The sequence below is a fragment of the Cervus elaphus genome, chromosome 5, assembly GCF_910594005.1.
Source record: "Cervus elaphus chromosome 5, mCerEla1.1, whole genome shotgun sequence".
Classification (NCBI taxonomy): Eukaryota; Metazoa; Chordata; class Mammalia; order Artiodactyla; family Cervidae; genus Cervus; species Cervus elaphus.
In genome coordinates, this window is record NC_057819.1 from 85,134,537 (window position 1) to 85,157,630 (window position 23,094).

General features: G+C 35.6%; 1 protein-coding gene across 8 annotated transcripts in view; it reads right to left on the reverse strand.

The window, feature by feature from the left end:
• BCAS3 (BCAS3 microtubule associated cell migration factor) overlaps positions 1 to 23,094 on the reverse strand; it is a 579,738-nt gene that overhangs the window by 511,373 nt on the left and 45,271 nt on the right. For all 8 annotated transcript variants that reach the window (XM_043902888.1, XM_043902895.1, XM_043902891.1 and 5 more), the window contains exon 6: positions 12,404 to 12,485. In XM_043902888.1, coding sequence (XP_043758823.1) covers positions 12,404 to 12,485 — 82 coding nt within the window. The remainder of the gene's footprint in view (positions 1 to 12,403; positions 12,486 to 23,094) is intronic.

Below are 23,094 nucleotides of genomic sequence, written 5' to 3' on the forward strand. Positions count from 1 at the left end.
CAGCACTGTTTACAGTACATAGGACATGGAACAACCTAAATAGCCATCGGCAGACAAACGGGTAACTAAGTTGTGGTACATGTACACAATGGAATATTACTCAGCTATTTAAAAAGAACACATCTAAATCAGTTCTAAGGAGGTGGATGAAACTGGAGCCTATTATACAGACTGAAGTTAAGGCAGAAAGAAAAACACCAATACAGCATATTAACACATATATATGGAATTTCAAAAGATGGTAACGATGACCTTATATGCAAGAGAGCAAGAGACACAGATAAAAAGAACAGACTTTTGGACTCTGTGGGGCAAGGTGAGTGTGGGATGATTTGAGAGAATAACACTGAAACATGTATATCACCATATGTGAAACAGATCACCAGTCCCAAGTTCAATGCATGAAACAAGGCACTCAAAGCTGGTGCACTGGGACAACCCAGAGGGATGGGATGTGGAGGGCAGTGGGTGGGGGGTTAGGATGGGGGGTTCAGGATGGGGGACACACGTACACCCGTAGCTGATTCAGGTCAATGTATGGCAAAAACCACCAAAATCCTGTAAAGCAATTAGCCTCCAATTACAATTAATTATTGTGACCCCACGGACTATACAGTCCATGGAATGCTCCAGGCCAGAATACTGGAGTGGGTAGCCTTTCCCTTCCCCAGGGGATCATCCCAACCCAGGGATCAAACCCAGGTCTCCCGCATTGCAGGCAGATTCTTTGCCAAATAAGCTATCAGGGAAGCCCCAATTTAAAAAAAAAAAAAGAAGTCTATTAAAACAAATATATCTATGTATTTTACTTCTTTAGTATTCCATACCCAAAATTCTTCACAAATTCACATTTTTGAGAAAGCACCATACCACTTTTCACAGTGGCTGCACTAGCAGAGCACAGGGATTCCAATTTTCTCCAATTCCATCCTCACCGATACTTCATTTTCTGTGGGGCTTTTCCTCTTTTCTTTATTCTAGCCATTATAATGGGTGTTATATAATGGATGTGAAGTGTTCTCTTTTTGTGGTTTTGATTTGCATTTCCCTAATGATGATGCTGAGCATCATGTGCTTATAAGCCACTTGTCTATCTTCTTTGGAGAAATGTCTATTCAAAATCTTTGCCCATTTTTCAATCAAAATGGGCTTGCTTTGCTATTGTTATCAAGTATTTCCGATTTTTTATAATACATGAAATGGTATAATATTACTTGAAGGTAGGCTGTGATGAATTAAATACTATAAATCATAAAGAAGCGCTAAAAAACAAAACAAGACAAAAAGACACAGTTAAGAGATATAACACAGGAGATAAAATGGAATTATTTTATGATTTAAATCCCATAATACACACATTAAACAAAATGGTCTAAAACACAACAATAAATAGGATAAAATGTTGGATAAAAAAGCAAGACTCAATTACATGATGCCTACAAGAAATGCATTTCATGTATAAAGAAAATCAAAGGTTAAAAGTAAAAAGACCATAAGAGATATACCATGCCAAAACTACTCAAAAGAAAGCAGGAGTGTTTCAGAGCAAGAAATATTACCAGAGACTTCATTAAAAAACGTATCTATACATAAAGAAGACTTTACTATCCTAAATGTTTTGCTCCCAATAACAGAATGGCAAAACACATAAAGCAAAAACTCATAAAATTACAAGAATTCACTAACAGTTGAAGATTTCAACAACCAACTCCTGTAACTCACAGAATAAGCAGAAAGACAATATGTAAGGATACAGAAGAAAGGAACAAGACAGACAATATTTTGGGACATAAAACCTATCTCAGAACACTTAAAAGGACTAGAATCACATAAACTATGCCTTCTAATAACAATGAGATTGAATTAGAAATTAATAATACAAAGGTATCAGGAAAATCTCTCAAAATTTAAAAAGAAAACCACATCCTTCTAAATAATTCATGGTTCAAGGACAAAAATCACAAGGAAACCTAGGAAAAAATTGAATGAAAAAAGAAACACCAAAATCACAACATGTAAAAGAAAAAAAAAAATGCAAAATTCAGCAAATTGGTAAACAAAAGTGAATTAAAGTTGAAAGGTAAAAACTTTCAAAAAACGTGTACTCTCTCAGAGAATGCTGATAATGGGGGAGAAAAAGTATGTACAGAGTCAGGAGGGTATAAGAGAAATATATGTACCTTCTGCTCAATTTTGCTATGAACCTAAAGCTGCTCTAAAATGTAAAGTCTTTCTTTTTCAAAGCCCATTAAGGTAAATCACATGAAGGAACACATCTTTGTACATATTTTATATACATATACACACACATATCTAAAGGAGGGATTCTATCTAGAATATATACAGGACTCTTACACCTCAATAATAAAAACACCATTAAAAATGGGCAAAAGATTTGAAGAGACAATTTTATAAAAACAATAAAAAGGCAAATAATCACAAGAAAAGATGATCAATATTATTAGTCATTAGGAAAACTGGAACACGCCAGTGGGAATGAAAATCAGAATAGCCACTTTGGAATTCCAATTTAGCATTTTCTTACAAAGCTAAATCGACACTTAAACTATGTGTGTGCTAAGTCGCTAAGCACACACAGCCTTTTATAGCTGTTTTTTTTAATTAGCATAATGTTTTGAAGGTTCATTAGGTTATAGTAGCTATCAGAATTTCAATTATTTATTACTGAATAATTATTACAATTATTTCAATTATTTATGACCAAATAATATTCCATTATTTTCCATAATATTCCAAATAATATTCCACATTCTATTTGTAAACTGACAGACATCTGGATTGTTTCTACTTTTTGGCTAATGTGAATAATGCTGTTATTCACATACAAGCTTTTGTGTAGATGTACGTTTTCATTTTTATTGGCTATACACCTAGGTGTGGAATTGCTGGGTCATATGACAACTCTGTATTTAACATTTTCATAACTGTCAAGCTATTTTCCAGTGGCCATACTATCTAACATTCTCAGAAGCCATGTATGAGAGTTTCAATTAGTCCACATCCCACCATCTGTTATTATCTCTCTTATGGATATAGCCATTTTAGTGGGTGTGAAGTGGAAAAGGGGACTTCTTACAGTGATAAAAGGTTTTGTGTTTTGATAGCTACATAATTATATCCATCTGGCAAAACTCATCAAATTTTCTACTTAAAATTGATGAGTTTCATGGCATGAAAATTATTTCTCAATAAAGATAAATCCTTTAAAAGACTTCCTTTAAAATATCTATTATTTAGAAAATTATGAGTTTTCATTTTCACACCTAGGAATGTGTAGGGATAAATAAACAATTTCCAAGACCATAATTTGTCCAATTCACTAAGACACCTACAATCTTCTTTACAGTTCTACAGTTAAAATTAAAAAAAAAAAGGCATTTAAGCTGTACTGATAAGGATCAGCATCTCCATTACAAGTCTGTTTATTTGGGTCAGAATCATTAAGCTCACATGTAATTTAGTTGCTTCATGTTACACCTTTGTTTTTATCTGATTTGAGATATCCGTCACTAATCCTTCTGATGTACTTTTAATAGTTTATACCAAGTCCTGTAAAAGGAATCAACATTTCTTTTAAAGGGTTGATTTAACTTAGAGTGAACGTACCTTGAATACATTACAGCTGTCTTTGTGATATACTTCATCCCAACAGCTTAAAATTTTCAATGTACTTAATGTATGGAAAATAGATTACCTATATATGGGTCCCAATATTGACTATCTTCATTGCTCTTCACTGTTAGACTAAAAGCCAAGGACTTCAAATATAATGAAGACACAACTGAAGATACTTTGGAGCTTCAAGTGAATGAAAATACAGAAAAATAGAGCTACTTTTACAAATTTCAATGAATACAAAACTGTTTGATTTCTGTTGTCAGAGTCATAGCCTAGAAACACCTGAATTTGTTAAAACTGTTTTCCTGTAATAAAGGAAGAATCATATAATGGAAGACAGTGAGGCCTAAATGGTTAAGGGTAAGCTTGAAACTTCAAATTCCAACTGGATCACTTAACAACTATGTATCTTGATGCTAGTCACCTACCTCTCTAAGCTTAGCTTCCTCACCTATAAAATAGGGTAATGGTATTCACCTTGCAAAATGATGGTAAGGTGGTGATAATGTTTATAATCAACCTAGAATTTTATCTAAAGAGTATCAAATTTACTTCCTCTCTTTTCTCTTTAGTATACTTCCTACTCACTACAGCCCTCATAGGAAAAGTCCCAAACTACAGGGATCAAATATTTAGGTATGAACTAACTAACTCAATTTATTTATCTAACTCAATACCACGGCATCACCAAAAACTAAAAGGATTTTTAAACTAAAAAAGCAGTATTTCTAAAACAAACATTCTCCTTTAAAAACACTGCTTCTCTGACCAAAAACATTAAAAAAAATTTAAAGTGAACAGAACATATGTTCTCAAGTTAGAATTCACCTAAATCACAGGCTTCGCAAAATTTCGTAAAAATCTAAATGATCCCAAGTGACAAAGGCCCCAGTGATAAGGACTAGGTGTTATGAAAAAAAAATACACAAAGCAAACTGAGAAGTAATTAGAGCAGAAAACATCAGGGAAGCCCTAAATCTCATAGTTTGGCCATTTAAAATGTCGATAAGCCTGCTTCCTCTTTGCAAAATACTGGTGAGGACTGTAAGCAAACGTCAGTTGGCCTACTTTCCGAAAGGCGCTAGTGTTTTGGATGGACAGACTGTGAGTGTGTGTGTGTTTATAGGATTTATTTGTTTAACCACAGTTATTAAAGTTTTGCAGAAAAAAAAATTATGACAAGCCTTTCTGGAAAAGTTGACCAGAATTTCTGAATTCATGTGACTAAACAAATCAAACAGCTCCTCCTCAATTTGTGATAAAGCTTGGTTGGAAAGGATGAAACGGGTAGCCAGCACATTGAAAAAATAACGAAATTCAACTCATAGAAAGTGCAACCTATTCAAAAATTTGCAAAAAAGGAAAAAGGGAAATGAGAAAAAGGTTAACAATCCTAAAGGTGTTCTGCTCATATTTGTTTCTAGAAAACAACTTCAGCCATTCATATCATAAAAGAGCAGCAACAATCAGTGTGTTTGACTGCATGGGTGGGCTGTTTGCAATATTATAAGCTTCAAAAAATACTAGGTATTTATACTCGAGTAGGGAAAAGTGGGTTGGACCTTGGGGTTTTTTTTAAAAACCTTTTAATATTTTAAGATGTGAACTGTGAATTCCATGCATAGCAGAACAAAAAATAATAGTAACTTTCCAGCAGTAAGTAATAATAAAATAACCTAAAAGGAATAAGCCAAGTTGTCCACAGTGTTTTAGATGAGAAACAGGATTTTGGCTCATAGACACTTGAGGAAACTGTATCTCCACAGTCCGTCTGCTCTCAGAGTAAAAGCCCTCGTTTATAAGAATTTGCTCTAAAACAAGAAAATTCAGACACCCAGTATATTAGACTCCTAAGGATAATAAATAAGGTTCAATCTGGATTTCTAAAAAATTTGGTTCAGGTGAGAAGCCAAATTGATCATCTACCCCATAAGCAATAAGCAAACGGCGTAAGCACAGGGCTAATATAATTCCTAACAGAATTACCAGCTCTGTTAGAGTCAAAAATGGTGCTATCCTTTTGGTCACTGATAAGTGACTTTAAAAAATACATTATATTCAAGTAGAGTTTTAGTTTTTCTTTGGCAAAATACTGCATAAATCCATTTGGTGGGTACCACCTATAGATATTCCACATATTACACAAGGCACTGCAGAGAATGCAATGATTAACGAACAACCGTACCTGTGATTCCAAAGGAAGATACAACAAAGGAGGATTTTCCCCCAAAAAGCTATGAAAGTCAGAGGCTGGCAAAAAAAACATTCAAGAAGCTATAATAGAAAAAGAAAAACTTCAACTTTCAAAAACAGTCATGATTTAAAATTAGATATGATAAAGACATGCAAAGATTTTCTTTGTATGAAACTAAAGACATAAAAAACTGATAAACATCACAAGTAACAGGATAACTTGCAAACTATATAGGATGTCCTATATAGTCCTTGAAATTCTTCAAGCTAGGCTTCAACAGTACATGAACCAAGAACTTACAGGTGTACAAGCTGAATTTAGAAAAGGCAGAGGAACCAGGAATCAAATTGTCAACATCCACTGGATCACAGAAAAAGCAAGGGAATGCCAAAAAAAAAAAAAAAACCATCTACTTCTGCTTCACTGACTATGCTAAAGCCTTTGACTGTGTGGATCACAACAAATTATGGAAAATTCTTACAGACCAACTTACCTGCCTCTTGAGAAACCTATATGCAGGTCAGGAAGCAACAGTTACAACTGGACATGGAACAACAGACTGGTTCAAAATTGGGAAAGGAGGAAATCAAGGCTGTATACTGTCACCCTGCTTATTTAACTTATGTGCAGAGAACATCATGAGAAATGGGAGGTTGGATGAAGCACAAGCTGGAATCAAGACCGCCAGGAAAAATATCAACAATGGTAGATATGTAGACAATACCACTCTAACGGCAGAAAGTGATGAACTAAAGAGCCTCTTGATGAGGTGAAAGAGAAGAGTGAAAAAGCTGGCTTAAAACTCAACATTCAGAAAACAAAGATCACGGCATCTGGTCCCATCACTTCGTGGCAAATAGATGGAGAAACAATGGAAACAGTGAGAGATTTTATTTTCTTGGGCTCCAAAACCATTGTAGACAGTGACTGCAGCCATGAAATTAAAAGATGCTTGCATCTTGGAAGAAAAGCTATGACAAAACTAGACACCGTGTTAAAAAGCAGAGACATCACTTTGCCGACAAAGGTCTGCATACTTAAATCTACAGTTTTTCCAGTAGTCATGTACAGATGTGAGAGCTGGACCATAAAGAAGGCTCAGCGGCAAAGAATTAATGCTTTTTAACTGTGGTGTTGGAGAAGACTCTTGAGAGTCCCTTGGACTGAAAGGAGATCAAACCAGTCCATTCTAAACGAAATCAGTCCTGAATATTCATTGGAAGGACTGATGCTAAAGCTGAAGCTCCAATACTTAGGCCACCTGATACAAACAACTGACTCACTGGGAAAGACCCTGAAGCTGGGAAAGACTGAAGGCAGAAGGAAAAGGGGACGACAGAGGATGAGATGATTGGATGGCATCACCGACTCAATGGACATGAGTTTGAGCAAGTTCCAGGAGTTGGTGATGAACAAGGAAGCCTGGCATGCAGCAGTCCATGGGGTCGCAAAGAGCTGGACATGACTGAGCGACTGAACTGACTGATAATGAAGATGAAGCTCCAATATTTTGGCCATGTGATACAAACAGCCGACTCACTGGAAAGACCCTGATGCTGGGAAAGACTGAGGACAACAGGAGAAGAGGGTGACAGAGGGTGAGATGGCTGGATGGCTTCATCAACTCAGTGGACATGAGTTTCAGCAAACTCTTGGAGATAGTGAAAAAACAGGGAAGAATGGTGTGCTGCAATTCATGGGGTGGCAAAGAGTCAGACACAACTTAGTGACATCTACAGACCCACATACATAATAATATATCACTAATAATCTAGTGAAGAGTTGAAATCAGTAGTACAAACAAGCATGGTATTATTAGAATAAACAGCAAAAATATGATGACTATCCACTGTCCCTAGAACTCAAAGACAGAAAAAATTGCTAAAGAATAGGATTTTCCCCCACCACATAGGCATAATAGCCAATAAAGCACAGAACTGGGAAAAGGGAATTCACACGTATAAATGACAGCATACTTTCTTTGAGAAGCAATTTTACAATATCTGTCAAAATTTTACATGAATACATTCTTTTACCTAGTAATTCTCCTTCTAGGAGTTATCCTAAAAATAATTCCTTGTCTACTTTTTAAATGTATAAACACACACACACACACACATGTATATAACAATGTAACATGTTATAGGGCAAAGGTTTAAAATTAATATAAATGATCATACAATGGAATAACAATTTTTGGCAATGCAGAAAGAACTTTTGAAATGGAAAGATGTTCACAATATTAACTGTTCTACACGTCCAAAAGCAAATACATATAATACATGTAAACAACTTGAATCAGGTACTGTATGTAATACAAGTTAATTTCAAGAATGTATGAATAGTTCAAGGGTGAAAAAAAAACAGGAAATGCATACTGTAAGCTGTAAATACACCCTCAGTATCTGAGTGAAGAAACAAAAGAAGTAAAGCGACAACCTGGGTTTATCACTAATAACAGAATCACATGAATTTTCACTTTCTACATTTCAGCATTTCTTGATTCTTATAATGAATATTTTAAGTGGTTAGAATTGTATGGTCTTTAAATTAAGAAATTTATAATATATTAAGGCAAATGTGGCCTCTGATCCCACTCCTTGGAAATAATCATTAGCACAATATCCATAGCTATCTAAAATTTTTAACTTATACATTAAATCACATATATTGCTATATTTTATTTCACAAGTCAGGTACTGATTTACTTAAAACCACTAGAGTCATTGAGAGTAATAAGAATTGACTTGAAATTAATTTCTAAAAATGACTGATTTGAAAGATAATAAATAACAGCTTTTATTTGACATGAAAATACCAATTGATTGGTCATAGCTTCCTGAAAGACTGCACTGATAAAAATTCTAAAGCAGGTGTAGGTTCATTAAGAAAGGAATCAATTATTCTTAGTGACCATGAAAAACTAGGGAAGCACAAACTGTGCTGACACGAGTAAATGCCCATAAATATAACAATGACCTTCTGTGGGGTGAAGGAACATCCGAATCTTTCAGTTTTTCACTTTCGTTAGGAGACAGACTTCGCACAGTAACACCTACAGAAAGGGAACTTGTTTTTCTTCTAGATAATAACTTTCAAAAGATTATATCATGTAGGAACATTCAAATATATATTAACACCTTGTATCAAGTACTCTGTGAGGTACTGAAGATTTGAAAACAGCCTACAAACCTACAAGTAAGAGGCAATGAGCAACCAAAATTAAAAAAACAATAAATCCTATGGGAACACATATTACTGATGCTGAATAATGTCCTAACTCAAGAGAAGTTGAATAATGTCCTAACTCAAGAGGAGTTAGGACATGCGTATTTTAGAAGAGGAAGTAGAAAATGAGAGACCTGATAGAAAAAAGGCAGATCATCCTAGGAAATGGAAGCTCAGTAAAACTATCACAAAAGAGTGTTGTTGCAGAGAAGAAGGTGGAGATAGGGAATACTGGTGATGGCCAAAAATAATGCTGGAAAAACACACTGTAAGGGAATCAGTTCACCAAAGACCTAATGATTCTGCTGTGCAACAGTTCTTATTGATTTCTTAATTCTAACCATTTGGAGATTTCTTTGTATTTTCTACATATACATTCAAATTATCTATGAATAAAGATGATTTTACAACTTTCATTCTAATATTTACATCTTTTATTTTTCTTATCTTATTGTAATGGCAAGGACTTGAGTTCAATGGTAAACAGAAGTTCAATGGTAAATCCATCCCAAATTCAATAGGAAAATATTTAATATATCATTATTGATTACAATATTAACAGTATTTTTTATAGACTTTCTTTAGCATACTGATGTTTCTTTCTATTCCTAATTTGCTAAAAGTTTTTTTAATCATAAAGGTTTTTTCTATTTCTATTGAAATGATTATTTGTGTTTCTTCTTCATTCTACTAATATGGTGATTTACACTGATTGATTCTCTAGTGTTAACCAACCTTGCATACCTGGAATATCTTTTACTTGGTCCTGACATATAATTCTTCCTATGTATCACTGGCTTCTGTTTGATAATATTTACATGCAAATTACACCAAGAAAGAAAGGGAAAGAGGGGGAAAGGAGAGAGGGAGAAAAACGAAAAGAAAGACAAAGGAAGGGAGAGAGAGAGGCAGAAGCAAGGGGAAGGGAGAAGAGAGGAAGGGAGGGAGGGATGTGTTGGGTATGAGAAGGTGAAGTTAAGAAAAAAGGGTAACAGCAAAGAATTACTCAAGAAGAGTTAGCAACCCACATTCAGACAATATCCCAAAGAGAACAGGGATGAAATTATTTTTTAATTAATCACTCTGGGGGTGTAACAGTCAAATACAAGTACCAGAGAGAACACTGAAAATTTAGGAAAAGAAATCATCAAAAAAGTAGTTCAAGGAACTTTCTCAAAACTATACTACTTGCATTTCTACACTGAAGAGGCCCAGAATAATATATGAACCAACAAACAACACTGCAAAATTTCAGAACACTGGGAATAAAGCCAACATTCTACTAGGTCCCAGAGAAATAAAAAAGCCATTTACAAAGAAAAAGGTATCAAAATGACTTAAGATTCTTCAACCATAACGCCAGATTAATACCTTCAAATTTCTGAAGTAACATTACTTACATGTATTTCTTATCCAGCCAAATTAACAATCAAGAATTAATTAAGGAAGAATGAAGACATTTTCAGAAAAACAAGATCCACCACACATCCTTTTTCCGGAAACTATTAAAGACTTATTCCACCAAAATGCTTGCAGAAGCAAAATGGGCAAAAGAGAGGAATTAGGTAGTCTATTTTCCATTACAAAATTTATCTAATCAGTTGCATGTATAGCTTTGACGAAAACAAATCTAAAAAATTAAATAATAAAACCAACACATGCATTTTCTGTAAGTCAGACATTTAGCTTTGTGAAATTACATCTCAAATATTAAAATTAAAGTATATTAAAAAGGTATATTACAGTGGATGGAGAATTTTTTCTTTTAATTAGACAAAGTAAATTAAACAAACTCAAATCCTACTAGCAATATTAACTTCTAAAGTTATATACTCTCCCATGAAGTATTTCTGCCCAAAGTAAAAAATTTGAGAAAAGTTGAACATTAATAATTGGCACAAAGAGGGGAATTCCCTGGTGGTCCAGTGGTTAGGACTCCATGCTTCCACTGACGGGGGCCTGGATTCTATCCCTGGTCATGGAACTAGATCCCACAAGCCACACCGTCCAACCAAAAAAAATTTTTTAATAAATAGTAAATAGTTGATATAAAGAGAAGAACTTCATAAATGAAATGAAAGGAGAAAAATCTGCCCCTGTGAATTACATATAAAAGAAACAAAGACACAGTAGACTCCTTTAGTAATAAAGTTCTTAATTCCAATCATCCAAAGAGAACGCTGGCTATTCCAGAAACAATCTTCTTTGTCAAAACTTTCACCAAAACACAAATGCAACAGAAAACAGAGTGTGTGTGAAGCAGAGACAGAATTGATAACTGTATAATGCCACATACTTCAATAACAAGGAAAAATCTTCACATGACTGCAGGATATTATTGCCTTATTACCTCTACCTTTAAAATTTCAATTAAGCAGATTTAATAATTAAATTAATCTCTAATAATACTTAGGCAGAGTTTAAATAAACTCTGTTTAAATAAACATCATTCTCACCAATTTAGAGAAGTAACTGTACAGAGTGTTAGGAAGATTTCCCAACTTCTGTACAAACTTTAAAAATATAACAGAATTTGAATATTTTAATATTCTCTTTTATAAGTATACAAATGGTATTGAAATGATTGTTTTTAATGTACATGCAAAAACATTACTGAGCAAACACTGGCAAATTGAAGAGAAAATACAGTATGTAGAAAGCTCAGATCATTAAAGAGTTGGGAGTTATTTAGGCTTCTAAACAACTGATATAATTTAACCATATATCTTAATTTTTTAATAAAAAATGCCTAATATTGACATACAACATTAAGAAGTTTTCATTAGTAAAGCAGAAATTCAAGGCCAAAAGTTCAAAGTTGTACTTCTGCCATCGCTATAAATATAGGCAAGAGACTCATCTGCAATCGAGATAATGGTGAAAACCAAGCTCTCCAAGGCAGTAAGTAAAACTGAGAAGAGCAAAGACCCTGAGAACATCAGAGACCTGGGGAACACCCACAGCAGAAAGCTAAACGAGCAACATAACAAAAGCAGCACAGTCAGCAAGGAAGGGATCTGGGAAGAGCGCTGCCATGAAAACCAATAGAGAAGAGGGCTTCAAGAAAGAGCCAGCAAAGTCAGAGACTAAATGGAGATCAAAGGGGAGGAAGATAAATCAAAACCACAGCAGAAAGTGAATGGCCATATTGAATTGGTTAAGATTACCTATTTCCATCTCAACTGACAGAACTTAAGACTTTATCTTGGAGGGAGGAGGGGAAGGCTATGGACACTTGGAGGAAAACAGGCTTTAGTTATCATTCTTGCTGTCTGTGTCCAAGACCATAAAAGACAAACCTCTTTCTGAATGATTTGTTTCTTCTTAAAGGGCTACACTCACCAAACTGTGGAGCAGGCAAGATTCTAGCCGCTCGAATTGGGCCATGTCGAACAGAAAAAAGTTCCTGTGCTTCCCCACTGATCTGCAGAAGGAGACAGAAAAATTTCAGGAAATGAAAACAAAGGTCAGAACATTATTATACAAAAACAAGATCTCCTAAATTTTCACCATGATTTTTGGTCTCAAATGTAATACACACACACACACACACACACACACACTTATGGTGACCATACACATTAAGCATATTGATATGTTAAATTATCATAAATATTTTTAGAAAATGTTAACAGCATGCACTTCATATGAATAGGAAAATAAAAGGTCTGTTTTGGAAGCCTAGAATTTTTATCTTTAATAAACTACAAGTTTGTTAAAGTTTCTTCAGTTCCTACATGACTGCTTTCCATTTTAGAGCAAAGCAGCTAGGATTTTTATTAGTATTCAGCTTTCTATGTATGAAAATAAATATTCTTAGCATTCTGAAAAGCAGAACTTAAATGCTATAGTAACTTTCACAAATGTGCTATATATGAGAAAAAGCAAAACATGTTGCAAAGAACACTGAGGTGGAGGGTGAATGACCTGGGTGCCAGTTACGGTTCTGCAACCCTAGCTGTTAACCCTCCTTGAGTAAATCATTTGACCTCTATAAACCTTTATTACTTATCTTCTTCTCTAAATATATTTTAGTAAATATTGTATGTATTTAGGTATACAACACGAAGATTTGATATACATATACCTGTATATATATGTGTCACCTTCTCAGAGTCACCTTCTGTATGTGATAAAAGTACCTGAAATCTAATTTTCTTTTCTTTCTTTTATGGCCATGTCGCATGACATGTAGGATCTTAGTTCCCTGACCAGCGATCAAACTCACAGCCCCTGCAGTGGAAGCACGGAGTCTTAACCACTGGACCACCAAAGCAAGTCAAGAAATCTATTTTTTCAGTATTCAATACAACGTAATTTATTACAATCACCATGCCTAAACATTAGGTCTCCTGACTTACTCAACTTATAAAACTGAACCTTTATACTTTTTGACCAACATCTCCACATTTCCTCTACCTCCTCTGAGCCTATATTCTTTGCATTTATAAGTTGAGACGATAAAGATGCTAAACAAACTCAAAATGAATATAGTTTCAATATCCTATTCATTAAAAATGTATGCATCCTTAAATTTCATTTTTATTATACACTAAGATCAAACACTGTATGAATCTCTGTTCATTTTGAGTCATTATCACATTTGTTCCTCAAATATAGAGTATAGTAGCCTATTAATCCAAAAGTAAAAGAGGTAGACTAATATATGTGTCAAGTGTGAAAACAAATGCTTTTCAAAATTAGTAGTTCAAAAGGACAATCTGTTGCTAACTGAAATACTGCACAGATTAAATCATAATTAGTTAAGAAAGTATTTCCAGAGTACTGTAAGTGGTAATGTCATTCCCAATACATTTTCTTAATTTTCAAGTGTTTGATGGAATATGTTATATCAGATCAAGAAAATGGCAAATATTGTAAAACTCATTCTATAAACCCAAAAACTTACAACAGATGTAAAAATGGTAAACATTCCATAAAGTAAACACACTGATGGTATTTCTTTAAAAACAGGCCTGCCATCAAGGAGTTTAAAATATCAACACTTTATATATTACAAAAGGTTTATCAGTCTTCCCATATTAAACAATAAATCTGCAGAGCTGCCTTTTAGATCAACACCTTTTTAGATCTTCAGCTTCTCTTCTACCTGAATTGAAGTGCTTCATACTGTAAATAATTTTGTCTCTTATAAATGTTAAATTATGGTAATGCCCAAAGAGCCATCATATTCATTTAGAATACAAAAATAATTAAAATGTATTTATTGACCACAGTGGCAAATCCCTCTATAGCACTCGGGAAGCAAAAGCTATGAGGAACGCAAGACTCTTCCCGCTAACTATGCAACAACAGCACCACCTACCACCAATTAAACACACAGAAGCTACAAACTCAGGACAGCAAACTAAAAGAGTTTACCTCTCTACAAATTCCTCTGTAAACATTAAATTTCTAAATGAACTATGAAGGCCATTAGATAACTACAGCTCTTAAATCTATATTTTATTCTTATAGAACAGAATTTTAAATTTAGAAAAATCCTTAAAGGGTCATTTTGTCCAATCTCCCACCCCATCAAATAATCACACATTCTCTGAAATCTAAAAATTACCATCATCTCTTTGATTTTAAGAACACTTTCACCGAATGGTATATCACTAATACAGTCCAATTACATTATAAGTACATTACTGGCTATCTCCAAAGCTGCCAAGCCATTTACTTTTCGAAAATAAATTGCTTGGTGGACAATGGATAAATAGTATTCTTCAATATATATACTATTTCTACCAAGAATGAAATGAAAAATAAACTGTAAAACAATACTGTAGATATTGCACTGAAGTTATAATTCAGAGTAATGAAAACCACTTCTCACAAATAAGGTTTATTATACCTATAACAAATCACAGTATTCTAACACAAAATCCACTGATCTGTAATATTATTTCCATATGCCACAAGTTTAGCATTTAGCTTTTGGTTCTATCAAATAAAGCTTTAAAAAAAAAGTTTAAAAAAAATTCTAAAGTTTAAAAAAAAAAGTCTAAACATATTTACCTGAGCTGCTATACTAAATTATAATAAAGAATATAACAAACCTGTCATGGCACATTCACAATATGATAAACATTTATCATCACTGGATTTAATACCCAAGAGCTTACTTTGATATACAAAAACATTTTGAAATCTGAACATACCACGCTTTTGAGCATAACAGCTTTTAAAACAAACCGAAATGCCTTATTCTATTCTAAGCTTTTACTCTAAATCCCTCTTTAAATGTACAACAACAGGTTAAGAAAAAACATTAGGACTGATTACAAAATACATCCCTATATTCATTACCCCGTCCTTCTTATGTCTAAGTTAAGGTCCTAGAATCTTTCATTAAAACATCAGGGAAGGAAGCGGGGAAAGCACTATCACTATTTACTAAATAGTGACAGAAATTTATGAACATGCTAAAATCAAAATTGTTAGAAGCGGAATTCTAAAGTTTCCTTTAGAGTCACAAATTTAAAGTTTCCTAAAGAGTCACAAATGTCAAGCATGACACTTGGAGGAGAGAACCCTCCAAATAATATAGGCAAATTCTACACTGGAATACAATTTCAGAACAGAAAAAGTGCTAATAATGTGTATACAGATAAGATGTGCACATTTTAGGGAGGACACAGAGAAAATGGATATGGTCTTACAGGCTACACTTTGGCTGCCGTCTTTAATTACCTCTAATCATTTTATACAACATGTTCACTGGCAATATTGCTCTCAAATAAATGAGTGTCAAATTGATTTTTTTAAGCCTTTCAAACTGATTTTTAGGTTTCTTAAAAAAAAAAAAAAAAAAAAAAACTCGTTGAAAATAGCAAAGAATAAAATCCTCAGAGATGAGGATTTTAACTGATCCTGGGCAGAATCACCAGGGGCTCTAAGTTCACTTTTAAACCAACACTAATAATAAATACAAGGGTAGAACTACCAGCAAGGCGTTTACCAAGCAAAGTTCCAACTTGCTGGCAACTGCAGTAACTTGGGGAGAGGAGCAAATAGGGAGGAAACCTCTCCAATAGCTCCTCATGGGCTCTGCCTTTGTTCTTACTGGCATTTTAATTTCTGATGACAGACTTTTGTTGTTTGGAGCATAAACCGGACGTACCAGTTTGGAGGCACAATAAGGAGAACAAAGAATGATTTGTTCACACTGTTGGAAAAAAATCTTTTCCAACCATAGAAAATAGCTTTCGCATGGTGAAAATATGCAAATTACATACCAAACCAAAAAGCGGTGGAGGGGAGGACAAGTTTAGAATCTCACAACTCAAATCGAAGGCAAAAGGAAATTATAACAGCCGAGACAATCACACACATACAAAAAAGGCTGTAAAGTAGTGGGGGAGCTTTGTAAGTGCTTTCAGAGAATCCTAAAAGCACATGAAGGTCTTCTAGCCCTCAGAACCAAACCTGCCTCTGAAATCCTGATGACTTTTCAAAGACATCTGACTACAAAATAGAAAAGTCAATCAAACACAAAGAACAATAATAATAATAATAACACTCTACAATGACACAGAATCAGGACAGGAGTACATATTTACACTCCCAGCTTCCCTCTGAGACACTGCAAATGGAGAACTATAGTGTGCCATTGATTCTTCTTAGCAAACTTTACTGAAAGATAACAGACACAGAAGTAATACAGAAATCTTAGGTGTATGTACAGCTTAATTAATTTGCAATGTAAATACACATCTGTTACCAGCACAGACATCAAGAAACAGAACATTATGGACACTCGGAAGGTCCCTCCACACCCATTCCCAGTCACGTACCCAAGGCAACAACAACCATAACTCTTGTGGTCCGGGCACGGGTTGGAAAAGAATTTCCAGATATGAGACAGAATGAGTGGGAAATGAAGTTTATTAGAGTAGGAGACACTGTTAGAACAGCAGGCCAGCTCAAGGGAGAACCGACCCTGAACAGGGGTCCTTGGTCCAAGGGACCAGGAGTAGGATAGGGGTCTTACAGGTCATTTGCTGATTGGATGAGGCACATATACTGGGTGGGGGAAGAGTAAGGCAAATACCTTCTCCCTACCCATTATGGCAGAAAGTGAAAAAGAACTAAAGAGCCTCTTGATGAAAGTGAAAGAGGAGAGTGAAAAAGTTGGCTTTAAACTCAACATTCAGAAAACTAAAATCATGGCATCCGGTCCTATCACTTCATGGAAATAGATGGGGAAACAGTGGAAACAGTGACAGACTTTATTTTGTTGGGCTTCAAAATCACTGCAGATGGTGGCTGCAGCCATGAAATTAACAGACACTTGCTCCTGGGAAGAAAAATTATGACCAACCTAGAGAACATATTAAAAAGCAGAGACATTACTTTGCCAACAAAGGTCCTATAGTCAAGGTTATGGTTTCTCCAGTGGTCATGTATGGATGTGACAGTTGGACTATAAAGAAAGCTGAGCGCCAAAGAATTGATGCTTCTGAACTGTGGTGTTGGAGAAGACTCTTGAGAGTCCCTTGGACAGCAAGATCAAACCAGTCCATCCTAAAGGAAATCAGTCCTGAATATCACTGGAAGGACTAAGGCTGAAGCTGAAATTCCAATCCTTTGGCCACCTGATGCAAAGAACTGACTCATCTGAAAAAAGACCCTGATGCTGGGAAAGACTGAAGGCAGGAGGAGAAGGGGACAACAGAGGATGAGATGGCTGGATGGCATCACCGACTCAATGGACATGAGTTTGAGTAAACTCTGGGAGTTGGGGATGGACAGGCAGGCCTGGCGTGCTGCAGTCCACAGGGTCACAAAGAGTCAGACACAACTGAGCGACTGAACTGAACTGATGGGATAGGAGGAGAGATAGGTTATACTGCTCAGGAAGACCTGAAATCTGTTAGTAGTTACAACATGCGGGACAGAAAGACAGTAAGGGTCTGGTTTTTCCATTCCTGCATTCTAAGACCCTCCTTGGTTTTATCTGCTCTTTTCATCTTTGGGTCACTACAATAACCACTATCTTGATTTTTCTAACACGTAAGTTTTTCTTGTTCAAGTTTATTTAAATGGAAACACACAGTATGTACTCTTTCGTGAATGGCTTCTTTTACACATCACATGCCTGTGAAATTCATTTGTATTGTTGCATATGATTATTTTTGTTGCTACACAGATTTCCATTGCATAAAAGTACTACAGTTTATCCATTCTACCACTGGCTGATGGACGTCTAAGTTGTTTCTAGTTTGGACTCATAAAATATCAGGAAAAACTGCACAAACTTTCAAAGGGTAAAAAGATTACTAAGTGTTCTTTCGATGGATTATCAAGAATTGTACAGTAGATCCTTTGGGGTAATTTGATTCTGTAAGAACCTGCACCTTTGTCTTGACCAGGCTCTTACAATACTTTAAGTTGTAGAAAACTGACAGGAAGGCAATTGACGCTTGCCCACAGAAATGCAAATGAACTTTGTCTAGCAGAGATGCAACTGAATTCCACTCATAAAGAAGATCCCAAGCAGTACACTTTTGTCCCAACAGGATATGAGGTAGGTTCACATTTCTTAACAGGTTCATTTCAGCATTCCTAACTGCTTATACCGTTCTTCAGATTCTCCTTTGAACCAGCGATAACTTGCCTAACACCTCATTAACAAGTTAAATAAAATCTATGACACATGTCCATTTTACAGTTGTATGAGTGTCATGTTTTTACCATTTTTAAAATGGTAACATCATAAGGAATACTGCTATGAATATTCTTGCACATGGCATTTAGGGAACATCTTTATTTGAGTACATACTACTGAAACTGCTTTTGTACTAGGAATATGGGCACATTTTGGAGATTTTTAATCAAACAGTAACTGAACAACTTACCAGTGTAAGAGAGTTCTCTACCTGTTCCACATCCAACACTTGGTATCACTCTCGTGGATGTTCAGTGGGATTCTCACTGTGGTTTTAATTTGCATTTTCTTCAAAGAAGGTGCTTGAACACTTTTTCACATGCTTATCGGAATTTAGTTATACTATTTCATGGATGGCCTGATAGTCTCTGGCCCAATACAGTTGCTTGATTCTAAAAATTATGGATTTAGCTCTGTTATGGAGCAGTGAGTGAAAGGCATAAATCAATCTTCTCTGGCAAAGCAATGCTGCCTCAATCTAAATAAACAACCTTTAGTATAATGGTCCTCTATCAGGGCACATGAAATAAAGAGTTCTGTCCTGAAGGACCCTTGATTCCCAGCATTATGTATGCTAATCAGCACAAAATATGAATGAGATTCTTTTTAGCAGCTCTGGAAAAACTAGAGCTTTTGGTCCATGATTGAATTCACACTTTAATTCCAAATCCAGTAATAAGCAAGCTCTCCTCCCCATATAAGGTAAAATGACTGGGTTATAATAAAGTGATAGCCCTTGAAATGGAAAAATGTTGATTTGTAAAAATTCACACAAACACTCAAAGCAAATGCAGTCCCTATTAAAGATAGGAAACATAAAAATTTACTGTATCTTCCCCCCTATAACTCAAGCAGTTCAAACACAAACGATAATGATTAGTAGTCTTTTTCTTTGATAAACACTTTAGCAAGTTTCAATCTCTAAAAAACTTAAATAGAGGCATTAATTTACCTATTTTTCAAAATGACTATACCAATTTTAGACTGGAAATATAAATTAAAAGGCCAAGGCATCAGACATAAAAGACATGAGAGATAGAATTGCTCGTGTTTATCTCAAGTACATCCTGACTTCCAGTCAAAAATATCTTTCACATCTGAATTCTCCGAACATTGCCTCTGGTTCCAGCTAGAAAATCTAAAAGAGTTAAAAGCATCCTGGAGAAGGGAATGGCAACCCACTCCAATATTCTTGACTGGAGAATTCTATGGGCAGAGGAGCCTGGTGGACTACAGTCCATGGGGTCACAAAGGGTCAGACAAAACTGAGCAACTAACACTTGCACTTTCAAAAGCCCCCAATAGGTAGGACCCCAGAAGTTGTATTCTTATTCTGAAATCATGGCCTATGGCAGCAATGCCAAGTGAGTCCAGTACGAGAGACCATCAGTTACAAAGACCACATCAACAACATCGAGGATTCCAACATAAGTTTAGTACAGCAGAAAATAAGCTGGAACTGTGTTTATAAACTATTTAAGTGGGCTAAATCTGAGTTTGGCTTTAAAATAAGTGTAATAACACATCTATGTAACAAAGTAATGGTACTAAATTTCATAGTTCTTAATAAAATGTTTTATTTATCAATAAAATATTGAAACTGAGACTCCAATACTTTGGCCACCTGATGCAAAGAACTGACTCATTTGAAAAGACCCTGATGTTGGGAAAGATTAAAGGCGGGAAGAGAAGCGGATGACAGAGGATGAGATGGTTGGATGCCATCACCGACTCAATGGACATGAGTCTGAGTAAACTCCAGGAGTTGGTGATGGACAGAGAGGCCTGGCGTGCTGCAATTCATGGGGTCGCAGAGTCGGACAGGACTGAGCAACTGAACTAACTGAAATAAATTATGCAAAACACATAGTTGGCACACAAGAGAGAGTTAAATCAAGAAGATGCTTTTCAGAACTTCCCTGGTGGTCCAGTGGTTAATAATCCACGTTCCAATGGAGGGGAGGCAGGGGCTTGATCCCTGGTCAAGGAACTAAGATTCCACATGCCAAGGGGCAAGTGAACCCTCATGTGACAACTTGACAGCCCACCAGCCACAACTACAGAGCCCACACACTTGCCCGCACACCCCAACTAAGACCCACCCACCCAAAAATAAATATTTTAAAAAAAGATACTGGTTGAATGAATGAACTGATAAATAACTGACTAGGTCTATATTGGCCTCATCATTCACTCTTAATGGTACTTAGCATAATTTGCCTTTGCCCCCTTGTTTTCAAAACATGTTAATATTTAATATCTGGAAATTTGCTATACCATATCATGAAATACATTTAGGTACAACTCATTCTTGAACCCACTGGTATAACACTTCCTAAGCTTTCCAGCTCTCAAGAGAAGGACCAATGCCTAAGAGACAAGCAGCACGTCCTCTGGGCAGCACATTTCATCACACTGGTCTTCACACTCCTGCTCAAGATCAAGGGCCACTCCACCTGGCGAACATCCCACACTCATTCCAACCGTTCCGTGTTCATGTGAAGTTTTTACCTGCAACAGGGTTTCTTACCAAGAATGATGTAAAAACAGCCCACTTAAATAAACAAATGTAGACATCAATCTTTTCTAATTGTCTCACGTATAGCAGCCATATAGACACAACTGAAATGAAGTCCTTAATAAGTAAATATTGCTTCATCAGTCTTAGAGTTAAAAGTAATACCAAACAGAATTTTTTCACTAAGGAGAAAAATGTAAACTATGGACTTAAGTTAATTAAGTGTCAATATTGGTTCACTAATTTTAAAAAAAGTACCTCGGGAATTCCCTGGTGGTTCAGTGATTAGGACTCCACACTTTCACTGCTATGGGTCCAGGTTCAACTCCTGGTCTGGGAACTAAGATCTTGTAAGCCAGGCGTTGCCATTATTAATACAAGATGTTAACAGGGGAAAACAGGGCAGGGAGGCAGTTATGTTTGAGGGATACATGGGAATTCTCTGTACTTTCTCCTCAACTTTTATGTAAACCTAAAACTGCTTTGAAAATAGTCTATTAATGTTTATCTCAATATATATGGAAAATGTGGAGATTCCACAAATAAATTTTAAACTTCTCTGATACCCTCCCAGCCCCTCACACACAAAAAAAAAGGGTGGGGGGAGATAAAAGGTAAAAATATAGAGAGAAAGGTCTTCAGCATGGCCCCTTAGCCAGCTAATGGGAACTAGGTCTCCAGTTGCCATTAACAACCCTCTAGGTCTTGCAAAGTCTAAAGGTAAAAATATACAGAGAGAAAGGAGGAATGAAGAGGCAATCAGGTCTTACACTAAAGAATTCAGTTCCTCAGGCAACAAAAGGCCCTTACTTGGTCTATTTAAATAAACAAGTATATAAGTTATCACTCTGCTAGTTCTCTCACATACATACAGCACAACTGAACTTATGAAGTTCTTTAAAATGAAGATTGGTTCATGACAGTTTTTGCATTGTTGTTGTGTGTTTTCTCTCTTTTTTTTTTTTTGGTCAAGCCATGCCCCTTCAGGGATCAGGGATCAAACTCATGCCCCCTGCAACAGACGCACACAGTCCTACCCACTGGACAGCCAGGGAATTCCCAATAGCCTTTTTAACTTACAGAGTAACAACAATAATTTTTTTAATTGAGGAGGAAAGGTAAATACATACACACACACACATTTCTTTAGTTAGAGAAAAAGGGTAAAAGTAAAAACATACAACAAGAGACAGGGGTAGGAGATGGAAGTGTCACCTTACACTAACATATTGGGTCCTAAGCAACAGAAGGACAGCACCTAGCTACATGAGTGCCAATCACAAGTACAAAGCAAGCTCTCTCCACTCTGATGGTATGTTTTCATTTTAGACATAAGGAAACAAAGGAAAACTTGTCCAGATTAAAGGGGCATCAGAAGCTCCTGTTAACACTGTATTCAAAAACAGTTTTTAAACTCGAGTTGTTTTTTTTTTTCCTTCCCTCAAACAAGATACTGCCAGGCGGTCATTTTATGTGGTACAACTCTTCTCCAACAGTTTAAAAAACTTAAGATAGCACACTTTGAGCAAACTATTCCTAATGGTAAAAAAAAAAGTAATTCTTTTGAAAGCTCCTAAAAGTAGGAGGAAATAGGGGACAAGTTTTTTGTTTTATTTTTTGCCTAGCTAACCACAAATGATTCAGTTAATGTCAGAGTGTCAGTATCTTTGTAACCTACTCTGCATGCCATCAAGAAAAAAATGCAAACCACAAAAACCACCTAAAACGCATATTTGTGAGGACTAACAACTTATAGAACAGATATTCGCTAACCACATAAAGCAGACAGCAACCAAGTCTGTATTTTGGTCTTAACACTAAATTCAAAATACAAAACTT